The 21,077-nt window shown below is 39.6% G+C and overlaps 1 protein-coding gene across 1 annotated transcript in view; it reads right to left on the reverse strand.

Moving 5' to 3' along the window:
• The window catches only part of LOC121950260 (polypeptide N-acetylgalactosaminyltransferase 18-like), a 161,762-nt gene extending 141,047 nt beyond the window's left edge, over nt 1–20,715 (reverse strand). The window contains exon 1 of the mRNA XM_042496204.1: nt 20,326–20,715. Within this exon, the coding sequence (XP_042352138.1) occupies nt 20,326–20,572 (247 nt within the window). The 5' untranslated portion in view covers nt 20,573–20,715. The remainder of the gene's footprint in view (nt 1–20,325) is intronic.
• Nucleotides 20,716–21,077: the final 362 nt, after the last annotated feature.

The following is a 21,077-nucleotide window of genomic DNA, read 5'->3' on the forward strand; positions in this document are numbered from 1 at the left end:
GTTATAATTAAGTTACATGAAGTGCTGTTATAACAAGTTAAACAGTTTCTGTCATATATTATGAACTGACCATACTATTGGCTGAATCCCTGTTTTCTTGTATTAATTAGTGACTGAGCGGAGCAGAAGATATGACTTTTTTTCCGTATGTTGCTGACTTTAGTAACTCATTTGTCTCTGTCACTCAGGATCTGTGGACAGCAGACAGCAGTCGGAGGGTCTGCTCCTCAGTCCCCGCAGGCTTAGTGTGAACTCCTCTGCAGGAGTGTGGACACGACTTTTCTGATCATTTTTTTTGTTGTGTGGTTCCGCTGGAGTGATACCAGACTGATTTATTTGTTGTGATACCCTGCTCCCCGCACGCCACTCACAGGGCAGGCGCCGTGGAACAATGGCGGCTTGTCGTAACGCGATATTTACCAGAGGATGAATCTGTCTGTTTTACTCTCTGTTACCTCAGGTTCCCCGAATCTGTCATGCTGGCTCTCAGTGATATGAAGCGTGCTGACTGCAATCCTGCAGACAGCAGGAAGACATACAGCCGCTCCCCTCCAGCTAAATAGCTTCAGGTCACACACAGGATCGCTTCCTGAGGGGAAAAGGTTATCACTGAGGTCATGGGAAAAACACCTAGATCATTTGGATGTATAGCACTTAGTCTGCCGTTGCTCATGGTCCTACTCTAATCTCTGCCCCGAGGCTCTCTCCACGTGCTCAGCCTCTCAGAGTCGTGTTGAGACTTCTGGACCAAACTGATCCCACTGTCGACGTCTGACATCACACAGCACAGAAGATTAAGGCTGTGCAATATGACAAAATATTTCATCTGACAATAAACATAAATTAAAAAGTGTCTATCGTTACATATTATGCTATTTTGTTTTTTCATTTACGTCATCTGATAACCATCTACGTGGGTCCATCTACGTGGCCGAGGGGGCATCGACACAACGCACCAAAACAAACAAACCAAAAGCGATACTGAACGCAGGGATACAGCACAACACACTGACACCGAATCCACTTTGATCTATTTATGACAATACTTTATTTAACTGAACTGTAACAGTACTTTAACTTTATACTTGACTTTATTCAACAATTTAACAGTATTTTATTTCACTTCTTAACAGTCACTTATGTAACTTATTTCTTCAATATATATATATATCAAAATAATATTCCAAATTGACTAATTTTCTGCAATTTGCCATAGTTTTTCAAAGAAATCAAACATTTTTGCTCAGGGTGCAAAAGTTTAAATACTTGTGAGAGATGTCTAAAAACAGATCCAGGTTTTAAAGGGTTATATAATGTCTGACGAAAAAGACCAACATCTACGTTTAGGTCCACAACTCAATAAAACAGGTTGGCAAATCTCACTTGCTGCTGTTCCAAAAGCCTCTGAAATGTGAGACCATAATCACTGAGGGTGACAGATGAGTTTAACAACTTTTGGCTCCTCTTATCTTAAAAAAAAACTTTAAAGAATATTTTTTGGTCCTTTTTTATATCTTTCATTACAGGACTGAAAAATAAAGAGATAAAAGTGAAAAAACAACCCAGCTGCACTGGAAAGACCACAAGCGTCTTCTTCAGTTCACCAACATGTTTTGGCGCAGGAGATGAATGAACCAGTGCTGTGATGAATTAACTGGTGCTGCCAAGTTGTTTTTCACATTTGGTTGTTTGATACTTGAACACCTAGTTGGCTGGTGATCAGCAGAGTCCTCCTAACAGAGATATTAAAGGTGATGAGGAGAGACAGAGATGTGGAATGACATGCAAGTCCTCTGGTTGGATTTAAGCCCGAGACTTTGCAGTTCATGGCAATTTAAAGGTAGGCCACAAGGGCACCTGGTAATTTTGGCAATTTAGAACTGGTGCCACTATCAATGTATGAAATTTATTATGTTAAAAAATGTGCTCAATTTCAGTTTGACCTCCAGATAGTGCTTTTGATAACCCGGGATGTTCATTTACTGACTGTTGTGTCTCCTGGCCTTGTCGTTTTCATATCATATCATATTATCTTGATGAGTTCTTGAAATAAAAAATACTCTTAGAAGAACAAGACAGAGTATAGTGTACTTCTTAATATGTATCAACATGCCGCAGCCTGAGGGACAGTGACTGACCAGGACACACAAACACCCACAGAGCACATGCATTATCATGATCTGTGTCATGTCCACGGAAAAGCCACAGCACAGACAGGAAAGGATCTATACCAGTGAGACTCAACCTGCAGCCTGCAGGCTAAATCTGGCTCTGTTGAGTGGCAGCCTGACCATTTTTTAATTTATGATAATAATAAAATAACACACACTGGGAATTGGTTTTGTACATTCAGCATACACAAGGTGTCAGAGTGCATAAAACAGCACCAACATAGAGCTTGTTTATCAAGAAAAGCACAGATGGAGGATCCCCAGCACACCCTGACAGAGGTTCTAGCTAAGCTCCTAATGTACTAAAATCCTAGAAATGTTGTGAAATGCAAGAAAGATCTAAAAAATCCTCAAAAAGTGCAAAAATCCTAGAAATGTCCTAAAATCCTAAAATAATCCTAAAGTCGTGGAACCATGCTAAAATCCAAGAAATGTCCAAATATCCTGGTGACATTCTGAAATCCTACAAATATCCTTAAATCTAAGAAATGTCCTGAAAACCTGGCAACATGCTAAAATCTAAGAAACCTCCTTAAATGCTAAAAACATCCTAAAATCATAGAAACATCCTCAAATCCAAGAAATGTCCCTGAAAACTAAGAAACATCTCAAAAATTTTGGAAATGTGCTAAAATCTGAGAAATGTCCTTACATCCTAGAAACATCCTAAAGTCTGAGAAATGTCCTACAATCAAAGAAACATCCTACAATCCTAGAAACATCCTAAAATAACAGAAACATGTATGGGGCTGCTGCAACTGGCCCCTGGTCTTCCGTCATTTTGGAAATTGGCCCCCAAGCAAAGCAAGAGGAGTATCCTTGGCCTATACAGAAATGACACCCAAGATACAGATAACGAGAATATTCCACTAATCAATAAACTGCATTAAAAAACAAAATGTTTCTGATGCCAGTTTCCTCTTCCTAGAAATAATAAAAACTTAAAGCGAGCCGCAGGGAGGCAGCAGGAAAGACGTCTCTCTCTGCAGGACAGCCTGAGGGGGACAGACAGCAGTTTCAGATCGAGGCACCAGAGGTGACCGATGACCAGAGGCAGAACTGTGCTACAGCTCATGTCCAACACACATTTGGGAAACATAAAATGAACACTTCTCACAATAAATCTTCATGACAACAGCAGAAAAGGTGTTCTGCAGGACCAATTGGTGGCAGAGCTCCCAGCCTGCCCTGCTGCCCTGCAGTGAGCAGCACACACTGCTGCTCAGGACGCTGTTTGAAGACACTGCTGAATTGTCTCTTCATCTGGGTGCCTCATTTATGACATCAGACTTGTTTTTATTTGCATAAGTAAACTGCAATTTTCAATTTCAATTAAAGCTGGAGTAGGCAGTTTTATTTCAAGCAAAAACCCCATAATAGACTCTGAGTGTATTGTAATTCAAGTGGCCAGAGAGAAAACTAGACTCCTGAAGCTCCTCTTTTCTCCGTTTTCAAGGTTTTGAGAATCTAGCCTGACAGGAGACTCACTCAGGAGAATCACAGACTCGACATGTTTTCTTATCGATAGATCTATATTATTGGCCGATATGAGCACACAGACATATTGGCATCGGTGTTTTTTCTGATATGCGCTGATAAGAAAACTTTTTTTACAGACCATATAATGCAGAAAACAATGCTTGGGGGGTTTAGAAATGGTCAGCAATTGACTGATACTGAACAGTACTGATGTTTATTTATCTATTTTTTTATTGTATTTGTTATTTAATAAAATAGTCAGCAAAGAGCATACATTACTGATGTGTATTTTAGTTTTATATTCTTTTTTTGAATGGTCAGCAAAGACTCATGCTCAACAAATACGCTATTGGTGTTTAATTTATTTTTCTTTATTGTTTATTTTTGTTTGTATGTTATGTTAATGAGTAAATTGTTGAATAAGAGTTGTTTATTTAAGAAAACAGCCTTCTGAATACTTTTGCATCGTCATCGTCGGTGCAAAATCGGAGCACAATCCACATAATAATGATCTACTTTCATTCCAGCTCAAAAATTCACTATATCGGTCTCCATATCAGTAATCTGCATTTTTTTTTATATAATATGAAATCGGCATCAGTCTCAAAAATCCCATATCGGTCGAGCTCTAGTTATCCACGGCAATTTTAGTATCAGTATTTATTTGCAGTGTTGGTGAATTAAACGTTACTTTTAAGAGGAGACCTGACACCAAATGTGTCAGGCGTTTCCTGCAGCCCCCCAAATGTGGACTTTGTGAGGCTGGCAGCCTGCGACGGTCTTTCCCGAGCCTCACTGGAGAACCTTAGCTGTGGGGCAGCAGCGAGCGGAGCCTCCCTGCGGTGTCGTAATGCAGCCTCTGGGAGCTCCACTGAGGGATCGAGGAGACAGTGAGTGACAGTGGCAACTTCACCAAGTGTTAGATTCCGTGTTGGACACATCGTGTGTGAAATGTGAACAGGCTCCGTCATGCAGCCTGCCACCGTGAGAGAGTCGTCTCCTGCAGGAGAACTTGTCTGTGTGTGTGAGCACAAACACACAGATTTCAAAGCACCCGTTTCACAAAGACACACATAAGGACACAGAGGGCACACACACACACACACACACACACACACCTCCTTACACACTTTCTGCTTATGGGATGAGACAAGTGTATGCATGAGTGGCTAAGTTAGCAGCTTGCACTTCACTGCGTTTGGGATTTGGAAGAGGTGTGTGTGTGTGTGTGTGTGTGTGTGTGTGTGTTTGTGTTTGTGTGTGTGTGTGTGTGTGTTCATATTTCTGTCTGCACATGAATATCAGGTCAAACCACAGCAGAGTTTCTGTGGTTCGGGGTGCAGTCCATTATGAGTCTCCTGTGGGTGTGTGTGCACAGTCCCCTTTTTTAACCAATTTGTGCCTGCAACTGAAATTTTGAATTTCCTTTGCTGTGAGTGTGCTTTGATTCTCTGATGTGCTCTGATTCAGAAAAAAATCTTCAAAATCGCTCCATCCATCATGTCAACGTGTATTTTGGAACCTGATTTAGTTGCAATCTCGGTCTTTGGATGATTATCACTAAGTCAGATTTTAGTCATTTGATTATTGTTGATATTTCAGTCTGATTTTGATATTCAGATTTTAATTTTATGTTTTAGAAGCACTGAAACGCTGATGAGGAGGCGGCACGTACATTTCAAAGATTCAGTGTTGAAACAGCATGCAGCCCAAAAACAAGAGACAGCAGAGGAGGATCCAAATGAAAACCGGGCACACTGAAACACTAGTAACTAACTCTAAAATAAAAACAGGCTGGAAAGCACACTGTGTACACCAGTCAAGTTGAACTTACAATTTACATCCATGTGAGTGAAAACTCGGATGCGTCACACACATCTTTCCCCGGCAGCACAGCAGATCTCTACAATCAGCACAGTTCAAGTTGTTGGACACCAAAAATTAATGTCGCCAATTCAAAATTTGACCAGTCGCTCCTCTTCTGCTTTTTGACTTAAGACATTATGTAATGGCCAAAAAGTGTTTTTGCAGAACGTTATGATGTCACAGTTGGCCTTTGACCTCTTGGATATAAAATGTCAGAACTTCATCATTATTTATAATGAGACATTTGTGTGACATTTGAGCGTATGAATTCTTTAGCTGAGTTATGACCAAAAGCATGTTTTACGAGGTAATCGTGAACTTTGACCTTTGAGCACCACAATCTTATATGTTAATTGTTGAGTCTAAGTGACACTTGTGCCAAATTTGAGGAAACTAACTGCAGGCAATCTTCAGATATTGAGTTCCAACAATGAGACAGATGTAAGTTCACAGTGACGAATCAGCTCATCCTTGAGTGACAAAATTTAAGAAATTCCCTCAAGGTGTTCTAGAGATATCACTTTTACAAGAATGAGACAGATGCAAGTTCATAACGACCTTGACCTTTGACCTATGACCACCAAAATGTAATCAGTTCTTCACTGAGTCCAAGTGGATGTTTGTGCCAAATTTGAAGAAATTTCCTCACGCCGTTCTTAAGATGTTGCGTTCATGAGGTTGAACGGAGCTATATGTGTATGCGGTGCTTAATGTGTAAAGAAGGAGGTCCCGAGACAAAGACAAAGACGGGGGGATGTACCACCGGCCCTGCAGGGGGGTTAACAACATATTGCAACATATTGGACTGTTGGACTGCATGGGTGCTTGCTATTACAGCTAAACAAACCTAAACAACACTGTCTTCACAAACAGATTGATGAGATTTGAGATATTGAGATATTTATAAAGACTTATTAATCGGAGTATTCTGTTAAGTCAAAATCAGCAGGATGAGACGCACAGAAACAGCTGTTTGTAGCTTTCTCTCGTAACTTTGTCTTGACCTTCAGCCAGGTTTCTAAAATGGGGGAAAATTAGAAATTAGGGCTGAATTTTCTATTCAGAACCACAAAGAAGAAGCAGGCTAAATGACATCTGTCTGTCTGTACCTCCATCCAGTTTCAGCACCACGGACAGCGCCGCACCAACACTCCGAGGCGTCAATAATCAGCACAGACGCAGCAGAGACCAACAGTCAAAATTCCCTCCTAACTTCATGCTTCTTTGTCCCAAAACAGCCCATAAAACATCCACAGAGCCCTCGGCCTCCTTTCCCCCCGTTTGTTTCTTCAGTCCCCGTGACTCAGGCAGCTCTAAGTCCTTTTGTAACCACTGCACCGCGGTCTTCACACTGGTGATCCACCGAAAATACTTTGGCCTGCTTAGGGTCAGACTATTTGGCTAGTACGAGGAAATTCAACAAACTCTTTTCGCCGTTTTACCAGTTTCCTCCTTACCTCTGAGGGCAGGCTATCTTAATTCAAATCACAGTTTCAAATCACAACATCAGCTCACATGAGGAGCACAAAACTCCCAAACTCTGCACGCTGCCTGACCTGAGGCGCCCTGTCTCTCTCTCTCTCTCTCTCTCTCTCTCTTAAAATCCGATTTAAAATGCATCTAAAATTGGCAAACAAGTGATTTTTGTGCGACTTTGGTGGGAAATAAAGGCTAACAAGAGAGGTAACATTAAATATTGGACAAAAATGTATTTACATATTTTCATAGTGACACAGGAGGTGACGGATCCAATTAAATAGGTTCTGGTCCCAAATCAAGCCCTGGATGTATGTATGTCTGGACGGACGAACCTAAAAACATAATGTCTCGGGCATCAGCTATCACCGCCACAGAGGACTAATGAGACATGACACATGGTGAGAATGACTTTCATAAGAAAACAGAAAACAGACTACAATTAAAATCTCATTTTGTAGAAAGAGTCACTTAAAAAGGATTCAGAGACTGAATGTGCAGCTGACAGTAGCTGGCTTACAGTAACACATGAGTGAAATGTGACCCAGTGCCCTTTAATTTTAGTGATTTAATTACTGCAACAGCTACATAGGTTTCATATTGCCAAACTGAAGAACAAAGAATAACACCGTAACTAGAGCAAGTTTCTCACCTAGTGAGCAAAGAAATAAATAAAAAAAACAACCCAAGCATGAAGGATGAAAGTGGATTTTGGCAGCTTTGAATACAACCTGATGATGGTTAATTTACAGGTGCAAACAAGCTTTGCCGGCAAATTTACTTTTAAGACTTTAATCTCAGCAAATCTGGCTTTTACCTGAAAAATGTGCTTTGACATGATCTGAGCTGAAACTGAAAAGTAGAAAATGTGATTTTGAATAAGTGTGAATTAAAAACATATGAAACTAGTAAGGTGAAAGCAACAGTGGAACGGTGGTTTCTGTGCTTTCCCAACTGCATTCACAAAGCCTTTTGTGGAAAAATTTCATGTATAATTTAGACAGTACTTGTTGTGGAGATACAGAATGAGTCCACAGAGCCAAAATAACAAGAGGGTGAGCACGGCTCCAACTTCTACATTTCTCATCATTCATATCCAAGATCAAATCTTGCAGCTTCAGATCTACTGTATATACTACTGTTTGTTCTGTTTGTGCATAAATACATAGAATGATATAAAAAACAAAACCTCATAAGCAGGTGAAAATTTCATGACATTTAAGGGCCCAGACGCACCAAAATGACACTGTCACTGAGTGATGGCTGACCATCGGATTGGTGTAACAGGGCCTTAATCCTCTGAAAGCTGAGCAAACTGGTTTGATTTCTTGTGAAGTGAAAAGGAATTACCTAAAAGTAAGCACATAAAATGGTGAGGATAAGACAAAAAAGACCCCAAAAAGTGCTTGAATTTGCAAAAATATATCTATGCTTTTGTTGCATAATTTTACAAATATAAATATAAAAATTATGAACACAATTTTCTGGATAATTATCCTATTTTTCTAAATTATTATTATTATTAATTTACCTTAAAAAGAAATCAATTTTTAGGCAACTGTTACTTTTTTTTTTTTTTTTGCAATTTTAGGGACATTTCTTGCCAATGTTTTGGAAATATCACACCAATTTGCTTAGGTTTCAAGGAGGGGCTAAACAGCTTTTAAAAGACGTCTGAACGCATCACGAGAACACTTGTAAATCCAGGTTTGAAAGGGGAAAGAAAACTCTCTAAAATACTTTACAAAACAAGTTAGAATTATTTCCAATATAGGACAAAACAAAAAATAATCTTTTCTTAATATTAAATGAAAGTTTATCCGAAGTGTGCACAGTCTCTGGTAATCAGATTTAAACCCGTAATTACTTCTTTGGCAGGTGAGGCAATTTATTTTGGATGCTGAATCACAAATCTGCAGTAGTCAGTGACAGGGGTGAGCTCCCCTGAAACGTACCCTAATAATCTGCACCGTGCTGTCATGGATCAGAGCAACGTCACAGAGGAGGTGCAGGAAAGTCACGGGGCTTTAATCTGGAGAAAAGTCACACCTCCGGAATTGTGAACATCACACATCGTCCATCTGACAGACGAAAACGAGAATACAGAAGTGGATTCGTCGCTAAATCATCACACCCTCCCCGGCACCTTCCCTTTGAATTACAGTGGTGTGAGGGTGCAGACGCAGGCGAGGGAGAGGAGGTCTTTAACATTCACAGGAACAGAAGTCACTCTTCATTATCTCCGCCAAGGAGGTTATGTTTTTCCGTTTGGTTTGTCTGTCAGCAGGATTTCGGAAAAACTGCTAGCCTGATTTTCATGAAAGTTGGTGAGAGGGTGCAGCAAAGTGCCGATAGAGAATCCATTAAAGTTTGAGGCAGATTTGAATCCCTGAATCATTGATCACTGCAAGAAAGGGAGATCTGCTCTCTCTGATTGCCCTTGTAGTTAAAATATGTAACCCTTTTACCTTTACAAAAGTGATACTCAACTTACGGTCTGCAGGTCTAATCTTGCCCCTGATAGGGTGGCAGGTGGCCTCCTCAACCATTTTCTAATTCACACAGAAATGTTTTTGTACTTTTAGTATACACAAGGTGCCAGAGTGCATAAAACAGCATCAAAATAGAGCTTGTTTATCGATAAAGTACCAGTGGAAGATCCTGGAAACATCCTAAAAATGTCCTCAAACCCTCAAATTGTCCTAAAATCCTAGAGACGTCTTGAAATCCCAGAAATGTCCTAAAATCCTCTGAATGCATCGAAATATAGTTTGTTTAATGGTAGGGGCCAGTAGAGGATCTCCAGTTTTCCCCAACAGAGAACCTAGCTAACAACCCAGTCTCCGAAATTCCTAGAAACATCCTGAAATCCTAGAAATTTCAAAATGTCCAAGAAATGTCCTAAAATCCAAGAAATGTCAAAAAAATAAAAAGAAAATCCAAAAAATGTCCTCAAATCCTAGAAATTTCAAAGTCCTAGAACTGTCAAAATCCAAGAAATGTCAAAAAAAATTTTAAAAAATCCAAAAAATGTCCTCAAATCCTCGAAATTTCAAAGTCCTAGAACTGTCATAAAATCCGAGAAATGTCCTAAAATCACGGAAATGTACGAAAAACTGAGAAATGTTCTAAAATCCTGGAACATCCAAAAATATTAGAAATGTCCTAAAATAAAAAAAAAAAGTCCTCAAATTCTAGACATTTTGTAAAGACCTAAAAATGTCCTAAAATCCAAGAAATGTCCTAAAATCCAAGAAATGGCTTAAAAATACTGGACCATCCAAAAATACGAGAAACATCCTAAAATCCTAGAAACGTCATGAATCTGAGAAATTTCCTCAAGTCCTAGGATTGTCCTTAAAATCCTAGAAATGCTCTAAAATCCAGAGCATCCTAAAATACTAAAAACATCCTAAAATCAAAGAAACCTCTTCAAATCCTAGAAATGTCCTAAAATCCTATAAACATTTATGGGGCTGATGTGAGTGGCCCCTGGCCTCATGCCCTTATGCAAAAGTGGCCCCCAAGCAGAGCGAGCTGAGTATCCCTGCTCTATCATGATACTCCAGATGTCCGCTTACTTGCTTCACTGTTTTTCTTTCCTTCCTTGCACTTTCTCTAATTTCAGCATTTTGCACTTTCCACAGGCATCTGACAGCGCACCTGGCAGGGAAAATCTAGAGCACCGAGCCAAAAAGGATTGATTTCTGTGCGCAGACGTGCCTGTGCACCTGTGTGTTACAGTGTCATGGCAGCCTAAACCCACTGATGTCAGGATGTTTGCAGTGACGCCGTTCTTCACGCAGCGATACACAGACTCTATAGGCAGACGGTGACATCCACATCAAAACCTCTTACCATCGCCATGTATCTTTGATGACACACCAGACACGCAACTTACACTGTGACGCACACACGAGCACGCACAGTCTCACAAGTCCACCCTCCGCCCTGCACACTCCTCCTCTTCAGTAGACTGTCAACATGGATCAACTTGCACTGACTCATAAAGAGACTACTAAAAATAAGACTGTACTTGGCTGGATAGAAACAAACAATGCAGAACACGGATCAAAACACGACATCACATGCGAGGAGACAGATCCTCTGAAAATGCAGACGACTATGGAAAGAAAGAATCCATTTTGTGTCTTAGGAATAATCATTCTGATGCTCTTAATCCTGTGCATCTCGTGTCTAAGCGGCCCCGCAGTGTGGGAATGAATGGCTGTAAACAAATGTGATAAAATATGCACTGTTTCATGACCCGAATCTCTTCCTGACTGAGACTCTGCCTCTGCAGAGCCGGCGATGGATCATGGCATCTGACACCTTCAACACAACCAGGACTCTTCATTTCTGCTTTGTGAACTAAAGGGAAAACCCACCCAAAAACTGAATTTAGACACGTTATTCCATACGAACCCCCACATATTCAACAGAAAGTAAGTAAATCCGTGAGTGAGTGAGTATGAAAGTAAGTTATTAACCCTTGAGGCCCACTTTAATTTTAAAAAGCATTAAATAAGAAAGAACAAATTAAAAAACAAAAAGTGCTTTTCAAAATCAAGCTTTAAAAAAAATATACATATATATTATCTTCTACTTTCATTGATTTAATTTTTTAATTACAAAAAATAAATTATTTATTTTCAATGTACAACATACAGAGCAGAGATTTTTTTTTTTTGATGATGGGTTATGTCAATGATTTGCATTGTGACAGTGTACCTAGTGGAAATAGCATGTATTTTCTCCTGTTATCTAATATTGAACATAATCTTTGGCAGTCGGTTCAGGATTAGAGAGACAAAACTCCAAAACTGAGGTCATGAAGTGACATACGAAGGAACACTAAGTACTACAGAATATTAGTAATTTGTTTATATGACACTCATTGAGACATTCAGCTTCCAGCTCAAAGCCAGTGAATGAAAAAGTTTTTTTTTTAAAAACCAAAGTACAGTTTCGATTTTCTCTGCTGCCAACCTGCAGTGAATTATTCTCATCACATTCTTCTCATTCAAACCTGCATGTTGGTTCCGCAGTCTGGTCTTTTTGTATCTGTGACAAAGCATAAACACATAAACACATCAGCCCCTGGCTGATAATGTAATCTGGCACTGGCTCCGAGGAGCGAGCAGAGTGGAAGAGAGGAGTGTGCCAAGCACTCCGGCGGCTAAATTTACTCACCCGCTGTAACCCCGCAGCCGATGCAGATTCTATTAGCACTTGTGAAGAGTTCAGTTCACCGTCAGTCTGCCATTCTCCATGTTAATGATGAGTGCTGTGCTTTGGATCATACCGACTCTTCTCAGCACAGAGAGGAGCTGCACTTAAACCCTTTGAAACCTGAGCAAATTGGCTTGTTTTCTTTCCAAAAATATGGGAAAAAGGCAAAGAGCAAGAGTAGAAGAAATGACCACAAAACTGGCAAGAAATTAGTTAAAAGTTAGTTAGTTTTAATTTTTAAAAAAGTAATTAATTTTTTTTTTATTTAAAAAATATTAATAATAATAATACGGCTAGCCTGAAACATTCAGCTTCCAGCTCAAAGCCAGTGAATGAAAAAGTTTTTTTTTTAAAACCAAAGTACAGTTTCGATTTTCTCTGCTGCCAACCTGCAGTGAATTATTCTCATCACATTCTTCTCATTCAAACCTGCATGTTGGTTCCGCAGTCTGGTCTTTTTGTATCTGTGACAAAGCATAAACACATAAACACATCAGCCCCTGGCTGATAATGTAATCTGGCACTGGCTCCGAGGAGCGAGCAGAGTGGAAGAGAGGAGTGTGCCAAGCACTCCGGCGGCTAAATTTACTCACCCGCTGTAACCCCGCAGCCGATGCAGATTCTATTAGCACTTGTGAAGAGTTCAGTTCACCGTCAGTCTGCCATTCTCCATGTTAATGATGAGTGCTGTGCTTTGGATCATACCGACTCTTCTCAGCACAGAGAGGAGCTGCACTTAAACCCTTTGAAACCTGAGCAAATTGGCTTGTTTTCTTTCCAAAAATATGGGAAAAAGGCAAAGAGCAAGAGTAGAAGAAATGACCTCAAAACTGGCAAGAAATTAGTTAAAAGTTAGTTAGTTTTAATTTTTTAAAAAAGTAATTAATTTTTTTTTTTTTTTAATTTAAAAAATATTAATAATAATAATAAATTAATTAATGACCTGGAAAGGGCTTCAAATATCATAATTTCAAAAATATGTATTTATTATAATTATGAACATAGTTTTCCCTAACTTTTTCCCCTTGACATTTTCCCTAGTTTTTTTTTAAAAAAAATCTAAATTTACTAATTTCTTGCAACTGGTGGAACATTTCTCACCAGTGTGCTTATTGCTTATTTTTCCTACATTTTTGAAGGAAATCAAACCAAGCTGCACAGAGTTCAAAGGTTTAAGTATTTGGGAAAGGTGTCTGAGTGCAGCACTAAAAGAGTGATGTCAGTCCAGGTTCTAAAGGGTTAAAAATTTAGGAGGCTTCAAAGTGCTGCAGTAGAACTTGCTGGCGGTGGTGTAAATCCACACACACAGGTGTGGGTAAAAGCTTGCATACTCTTAGATTAGCATCTCATTCTTTACCACAGTGAGCAAGATAATGTCTTTCATTCATCTTTTCCCACTTGTTGAACCAGTGGGACAGCAGCTCTTTACAGTCTCTGTCCAAAGTGGAAACTGAGTGCCCCCTGTTGGCCCCCAACACTGTGATCTAATGGCTGCCTTTGTCCACATTTAGATTTCGTTAAGATTTCACCTTCGTTTATTACCTGAGCTACTCAATGGTTAGTAAAGTAAGGGACATGGTAGGCTCAGCTCCTCCATAGGGCTCTTTCCCACTGGAGAAAAAAAACACTATATAAGGGAAGGAGGACACAAAACAAAAAGCAAAAGTCAAAAAAGAGGGTTCAAGATAGAACCAAGCTTGTTATATGAGGTGCAACTTAATGACGCCCAGCCACAAAATACCATCTGTCTCCGTCCAAGCAGCACTTTAGCACTGCTAGGAATTAGTCTGCACAGAGTTTGAAAGAGAGACTGAATGAGGATGAGAGATATAAAGAAGAACTGGAACATTTTCACTGGCCTCCATGCTGCTTTATGTTTACTGACCTGTTTTACAGCGTGTTTGTGATGCTGAACAAACAAAAACAAAAAAACGAAAAGGCATGCTTGTCTACACAGCTCTGGTCCACTGACAATGGGAAAAGATTCTGTCGCCTCTTTTTTTTTTTTTTTTTTTTTACCATTTTTTCTTGTATTTAAAAAAACCTGCATATGCAAGCTAATTTTCATAGAAAAAGAGATTTTGTGAATCTCATTTATTTGAACTTTCCTTAAAGCTGGGCACATAAAGACATTTTTAATTAATGAAGATTAGAGGTTTAATAAGTACATGAAAGGCAAATATCATTCAAGGCCCTGCTCCCGTCTGTTAGATAAATGTCCATTCATTTGCATATATTAAAAATGCTTTATTTAAAATTACTGTGCAAGCAATACTTGTTGAATTCTGCCAGGCAACGGCACCATCTCACCATCGATCCAGAGTTAGAGCTCGCTGATTTTAAAGCTGCATTCACTTTCATTTTTTAAAGACGGTTTGGACACTCAATACTGACGCTAAGGTCCAAATGTCACAGAAATTGAATCTTTCAAGGTTTTGTTTGATTTGAGCCTGTGGGGCTTTTTTGTATCTATGTATCAAATGTAGCCCTTTGAAACCTGGATCGACAGCAATTTTGCATTCAGATGCTTCAAAGGCATGAAAAGGCATGCATCAAAACCTTTGAACCCTGAGCAAATTGGTTTGATTTCTTTCAAAACATAAGAAAAAGGCAATGAGCATCTGGACAAAAACTGTTCTGCAAATTGCCAAAAAAATGTACTTTGTAACTTTGTCTAGTTATTATAATAATAAATAAATGTATTTATTATATTATTATTATTATTATTATTGTCATTATAAAAATAATTAGGAAAAATCTACATATGTTAAAATGTGTAATTTATTTAAAATGTAATTATACAAAATGTATCTATAACTATATTTCTAATTTTATAATTATCACAATTATATATTTATTTTACTAAATCATTATAATTTTTTACACTTTTCTCAGGTCATTTCCCTGTTTATTTTACTGTTTGTTTGGGGGATTTTATATACTTTTCAGTTAGTTTTCTTGTACTATTTAATAATTTCCTCCTAATTTCTGGGTCATTACTTCTTTAATTACTCATTGCCTTTTCCCCATGTTTTGACTGAAATTAGGCCAAGTTGCACGAGTTTCAAAGGGTTAAAGAAAACCTGCTAATCCCCTGCAGAGTAACAGTTGTATCTGTGCCTGTAAGTGTCAGCAGTTATGTATCACTGCATCTGAAATGATGTTTCCCCTCTCACGTGTATTAATCCAGCTTCCCTGATTAGCAGCGTGTTCTCAATAAGCTCATCTGAAACTGAAAATTAATCCTGGATCAACAGTCTTTTCTCCAAGATGTTTGATAAATTACGGCCCTTATCTTTCCAAGGAACGCCGTTCTCTCGCTGTCTGTTGGCATTAGAGAAGAGCTCTCGACGTACAGTGCTCTGCTGTTAATCATCTCGGCGCTGCGACACAGCGCATATTTCTCCTACAGCCTACGTTCAGTTAGTGAGTTGTGTACTGTCCCATTTAGCAAAAGATAAAGGAAGACTTTGTCCCACTTCTTAATATGTGTTGACTCACTGATGTACAGCTCTGAGCAGGATAATTAAAACATCGAGGGCCCAGGGAGAAAACTATTAGTCCTGTGTGTGTATCACTTAAACATTTTATCAATGAACAAAACCCTTTTCTCCCATCGACAGAAAACAGACCAATATGAGGTACTATCTAACATAAGGCATTTGTAAATTGTGACTGACGTGTTAAAGTTTGTCCAGCTCTGACCTGAATTGTGTTTTTAGACAAATGACCTAATCTGGTTTCTGAATTTAGAGTGGTAGTGAGGAGTTGGCCAGAGAGGGCTATAAATGGGCCGATGATGCAAATACAAATAGTACATTAAAATAGGACACTAACTGTCAATGGATTTGATGCTCTACTCACTTTGGACGTCACTCAAAAAACATAATTCAGCATTATGATGAACTAACAATAACCAGCATTCCTCCTAAACGACCTCTCTGTGACCTTCTCACATGTTCTGAAAACCTCTGTCTCTTAATTAAAGTAAAATGTTTCTTCATTAAACAGTCCCTCCAGCATTTTGCAGGCTGTTTTGGGGGATTCTTTTGCCCTGAAATGCCTGATTTCATGGCATTTTTTCAGAGATACTGCGATGTATGCTGTGATATTTATGGGCATTTCTTGCAATAAAATTGCAGGGGCAAGTGAAAATTGCAAACACAGTTGCCATGATGAGTCGGATTCAGAGCCTGTAATTATGAACATTCGGTATTCCCCACATGAGCTAACAGCAGCATGTGACTAATATATAACACTGAGCCGTTAAACAGTCCCAACAGTCTCACACTGGCACCGAAATGGCTCGATTTTTATTTTTGAACTCTTCAATAACCGTTGAGTAATGTTAGCCATGTGATGCCAACAGTTAGCCCTGGTATTGTGTGCGTGTGACTCTGTAACTCACTATAGCTCACACTAAAGGCTCACTGCATGAATAAACCTGCTAAGATGTGTTTTTTTAATGTAATAGGAAACCAACCAAACAATCTGTATTGACACACAGGTCACGTGATGGAAACACCACACCCAGGTGAACGCACTAATTTCAACACCTTAACCAGCTAGATAAGCCGCCACTAATTTCCGTCCGTCTTCTCCTGAGGTACGCTAAAATATTGATTTATTGATTACTCTGCCCCGACTTTGACAGAGAGACCGAGTAAGATAGAAAAATAGAGGTAACCACTGTAAAATTTTCACAAACTTTTGTCCATGCTGCTTTTTACTGTTTACATGTTCTCCAGCCTGTCTGTGACATCAAACAGACGCACCAAAAAAAAGACCCACGCACACACAGAAAGGTATAGTCATCTGCTGCAGTGCCGTGTACACAGCTCTGCTCTACTGACAATGGGAATGGAGTCTATGGCCTATTGTTAGTGGGTTTACCCATGTTCGGAAAACACGAGTGCACACGCTAATTTTGATGGAAAGGGGGTATAACAGGACAAAAAAGGTTCAGTGGGTCAACACACTTAAGCAGCTCTCTAATGAAACGTCATTTTACCCATTTTAAGTAGTCAAATTTGCGGTAAAGTTGCAGTGACTGGACAATATTTCAAGGTTGCACAGAATTCACAGGGATTGGATAAATTTGGGTTAATTGTTCCGTTCACAACATCGAAAAATCCTGGAGGGACTGATTAAAGTGCTCCTCTTTTGTCCTGTGGATCCTTTGACTTTATGTTGAGTAGAGATAAAATGATGTGTTAATTAATCTGCTGGTCGACTGACAGGAAAGTCAATCTGAAACCATAAATGTTTAATTGGTCAAGTAATTTTTTTTTAAAAGCACCAAACCAAAATTAGCATGTTCGCTTACGTTGCCTGACTCTCAGACAGTCGAAAAAAGGATCAGAATCAAAGCATAAACCAGAGACAGCATCTTTTGTATATATTACATTCTTCTGGCTTGGTGTATACATCTCGCACACAATACCATCGGACCGCCGACAGCTCGGTCGAACATTTGGGTGTCTTATGTTCGCAGCTTCCAGCTGTTTGCTTCCAGCTGTGGTGAGGAGCGAGCTACAGAGGTCTGCTGAGCTCCTTTCTTTCTCTCTCCACACCCCAAGATTTTTTTTCATTTTCAAACTTGAATCAATCAGACCTCATACAGTTTTTTTCTGGAGCAACAAAAGGATTTACAACTTTTTCTTTTCACACATGCAGTACTACACCCCAACACTGTAAACATACTTTGATGTGCAGAATTGGTGGACTTTGTGTGTGCTCAACTGTTGGCCTGACAAAACAATGTTGTTGTTGTTCCACTGTGAAAAAATCACCATAAATTTCTGTATTCTGGAATATCTGAACTTTTCCGAATGTTGTATGCTGAGGAGGTGGGAGGGATTCTCTTTTAAAGGTTATTTCTTGATGCATAAAATGAATCAATAATCGGAAATCTAAAACCGAATCTGTACATCCTTTATGGCTCAAGGATCAGTGAAACTCAATTTACAGCCCGCAGTTTAGTTTACGCAAGTGCATAAAACAGCATTGAAATAGCTTGTTTATCAAAAAAGTGCCAGTGGAGGATCCCTGCACCCCACAACAGAGGTCCTGGCTAAGCCCTTAATCTCCTAAAATCCTAGAAACATCCTAAAATTAATAAATGTCCAATAATCCAAGAAAAGTCCAAAAATCTGAGAAATGTCATAAAGTCTTAGAAATGTCCTAAAATCAAAAAAATGTCTTAAAATAGGAGAAATGTCCAAAATAATGAGAAACATCCTAAAATCCTTTCAACATCCTACTATCCTAGAAACATCCCAAAACTCTGGAAACATCCTAAAATCATGGAAATGTCCTACAATCCTTTAAACGTGTACAGGGCTGCTGCGACTGGCCCCTGGCCTCCTGTCATTTTGCAAAAGTGGCCCCTAAGTAAAGCAAGTTAAGTTTCCCTTCTCAAGGATGGTGAAATGTAATAGATTTAAAAAATAAAACGCACGTTGCTGTGTTGTGTTTATGTTCTGTGCAAATGAACCTATTGGATGGTAACGGACATAAACATAAGTGTCAAAGCTACTTCTTGAGTTTTGATGAGGCGCTGAACGTCATAAATACAATCTAACAGGCGTCCACAAAGAGCCAGCGCACGGAGCATTTAGCTTCTGTGAGGCCAAGTGAAAAGGGAGCCTCAGCACTGGTTAGACAGAGGGAAGTTTACCACAGTTTATTTACACATGCTAAACAGTCACACTGCTAAATAGTCGTGATTGTTACACACATGCATGTGCACTGCAGAAAATGTGGCACCAAGGAAACAAGCAGCAAAGGACGGGAAAAGCATGGCAGAAAAGTTGGTTACATTATTCATATAATGAAATAATGACTGAACTGATAAATGGATTTAACCATTAAGTTAAACAAACAAACAAGATTCTCCCATTTCACCTGAACACATCATGGGCATGAAATTGGGTTTGGGATATGTTTGTTGGTCCAAAGTTTCTAAATTATTTAACTTGTAAACATGTTTTCTTCATGGAAATATTGCAGAGAACCACAACAAGTTATACAAGTAACACTTGAGGTAGTCTGCAGAGTTTTTCTTGGTAATCAACTAAAAAGTGTCCCAAATAAAATGACCTAACCCTCCAAAAAAGACAAAATCAGCATAAAGAAACTCAACCTTTGTGTCATCTTAGGGGTCAAAAATGACCCGTCACAATGTTAAACAGCATAAAAAAGCCCTAAATGATCTTTTTTCAACTTAAAATTCGATGACTTTTCCTAGAACGACACCAACGTGAGAAAAAGTGAAAGATTGCCTTTGTTCATATTTCCATGAAAGCTGTACACCAGCAGGGTAAAAATCTTGTCCTAGGGGTCATTTTTGACCCTGCAATTATACAACCATTTTCATACCACAGAACACACACAAAACTACATCTGCAAAGTCCATGCACACAAACTTGCATATTGTCCTCATTGCACAGTTTTATATACTATGTTGCTAGACTGTTATTGCTTCTCTATGAAAAAATGCATTCAAAACTACTTTTTGCACATTTCTTCTACTTTCCTAAGATACACATGTGATATATTTTGTTAAAACTATATTTACACCAATGCAGTACCTTTATAAATAAATAATAAATCTCTACTTTAGTAAAGACTATTAGGAGAGGTGTGTTGTATTTCAAAAAGACGAGTGGATCCCACTGATTAAATGCAGTTTTCCTGCACTGTGAAGAGGGAAAACCTAAATATTCACAAAGTTTGTTGTAAATGACAGGTTGTGTCTTCATGAAAAATAGATTTGGGGCTTAAAATTCAATCAAGCTGCTTTAGTTTTTAGGAGTTTAGTTGAAGGTGGGTCATTTTTGAGCTGGAAACACTGAATATCTTGATCATGTCTGTTAAGACTCATAAATTGTTAAATTTGTTGTCATTTTTGTGTTTAAACTCATTGATTTATGGATTCATGTTTCAGTAAAGTAAATGTTAGATATTTCTACCGGAAATTAAGGTGTTGGTGACTTTAAAGTCAATTAAAAGTGGTCCTATTTTTCTCTGAAGGCTGCCTCGGATCTTTTCAATCATATTTCACCCCCAGCTTTCCCCGGACCCCCCAGGCTGTGCTGACCTTTGATGTGCTCGTTGACGACGCTCTCCAGCCGGTCCAGCCTCTCGATAATCCTCAGCGTTTCCCCTTTACTGTCCTCCTCTAAGTTTCTGTCGGCCTCCCCGCCGCTCTCCGCAACTTTGGAGCCCCCGTTGTTGGCCACATAGTTGGTGATCCAGCCGACGTACAGCAGACACACGATGTTGGTCATGCCGCTCAGGATCACACATGTCGACACCAAAGTTTTAGTTCTCCTTGTGCACAGCATCGCGACATCCCTCCATGGGCTTCCTGTTCCCCGACGCGCGCAGGCAGGTGGATTGAGGAGAAAGACGCACTCGACAAAAACGTTTCCAAACGGCGCGTCGCGACGCCGTGGAGTCACACAGAAATGCTCCGCGCGCTTTAAAAACGCTTCACTCTGCTTTATTCATACTCGCAGAATTTCTGGTGAGAAACAGAGTCCCCGCTGAGCAGCCGGCGAGTCAAGCTGCGCTGCAAAACTGTCAGACGCAGCGCTGCAACCGGCTCCCCACTCCCCTCCTCTCCTCCTCAAACAGCCCAATAGGAGGGGAGGAGGCGGGCTCTGTGCGCCTCCGCCGGCCCCCTCACAGCCGGAGCGGAAGGTGGAGGGGAGGGGGGCAACGCAAAGCAGCTGAGGTGCATCGACACGGTGATGGAGAGGCCCGGTGAGGTAATGACAGGCAAACATGCGCGTTCATGCAGGAATCGACCGTCTTGGGTGTATGCGCGTGCGTAAATTTGTGTAAGAG

The sequence above is a fragment of the Plectropomus leopardus genome, chromosome 11 (genome assembly GCF_008729295.1).
Source record: "Plectropomus leopardus isolate mb chromosome 11, YSFRI_Pleo_2.0, whole genome shotgun sequence".
Classification (NCBI taxonomy): Eukaryota; Metazoa; Chordata; class Actinopteri; order Perciformes; family Serranidae; genus Plectropomus; species Plectropomus leopardus.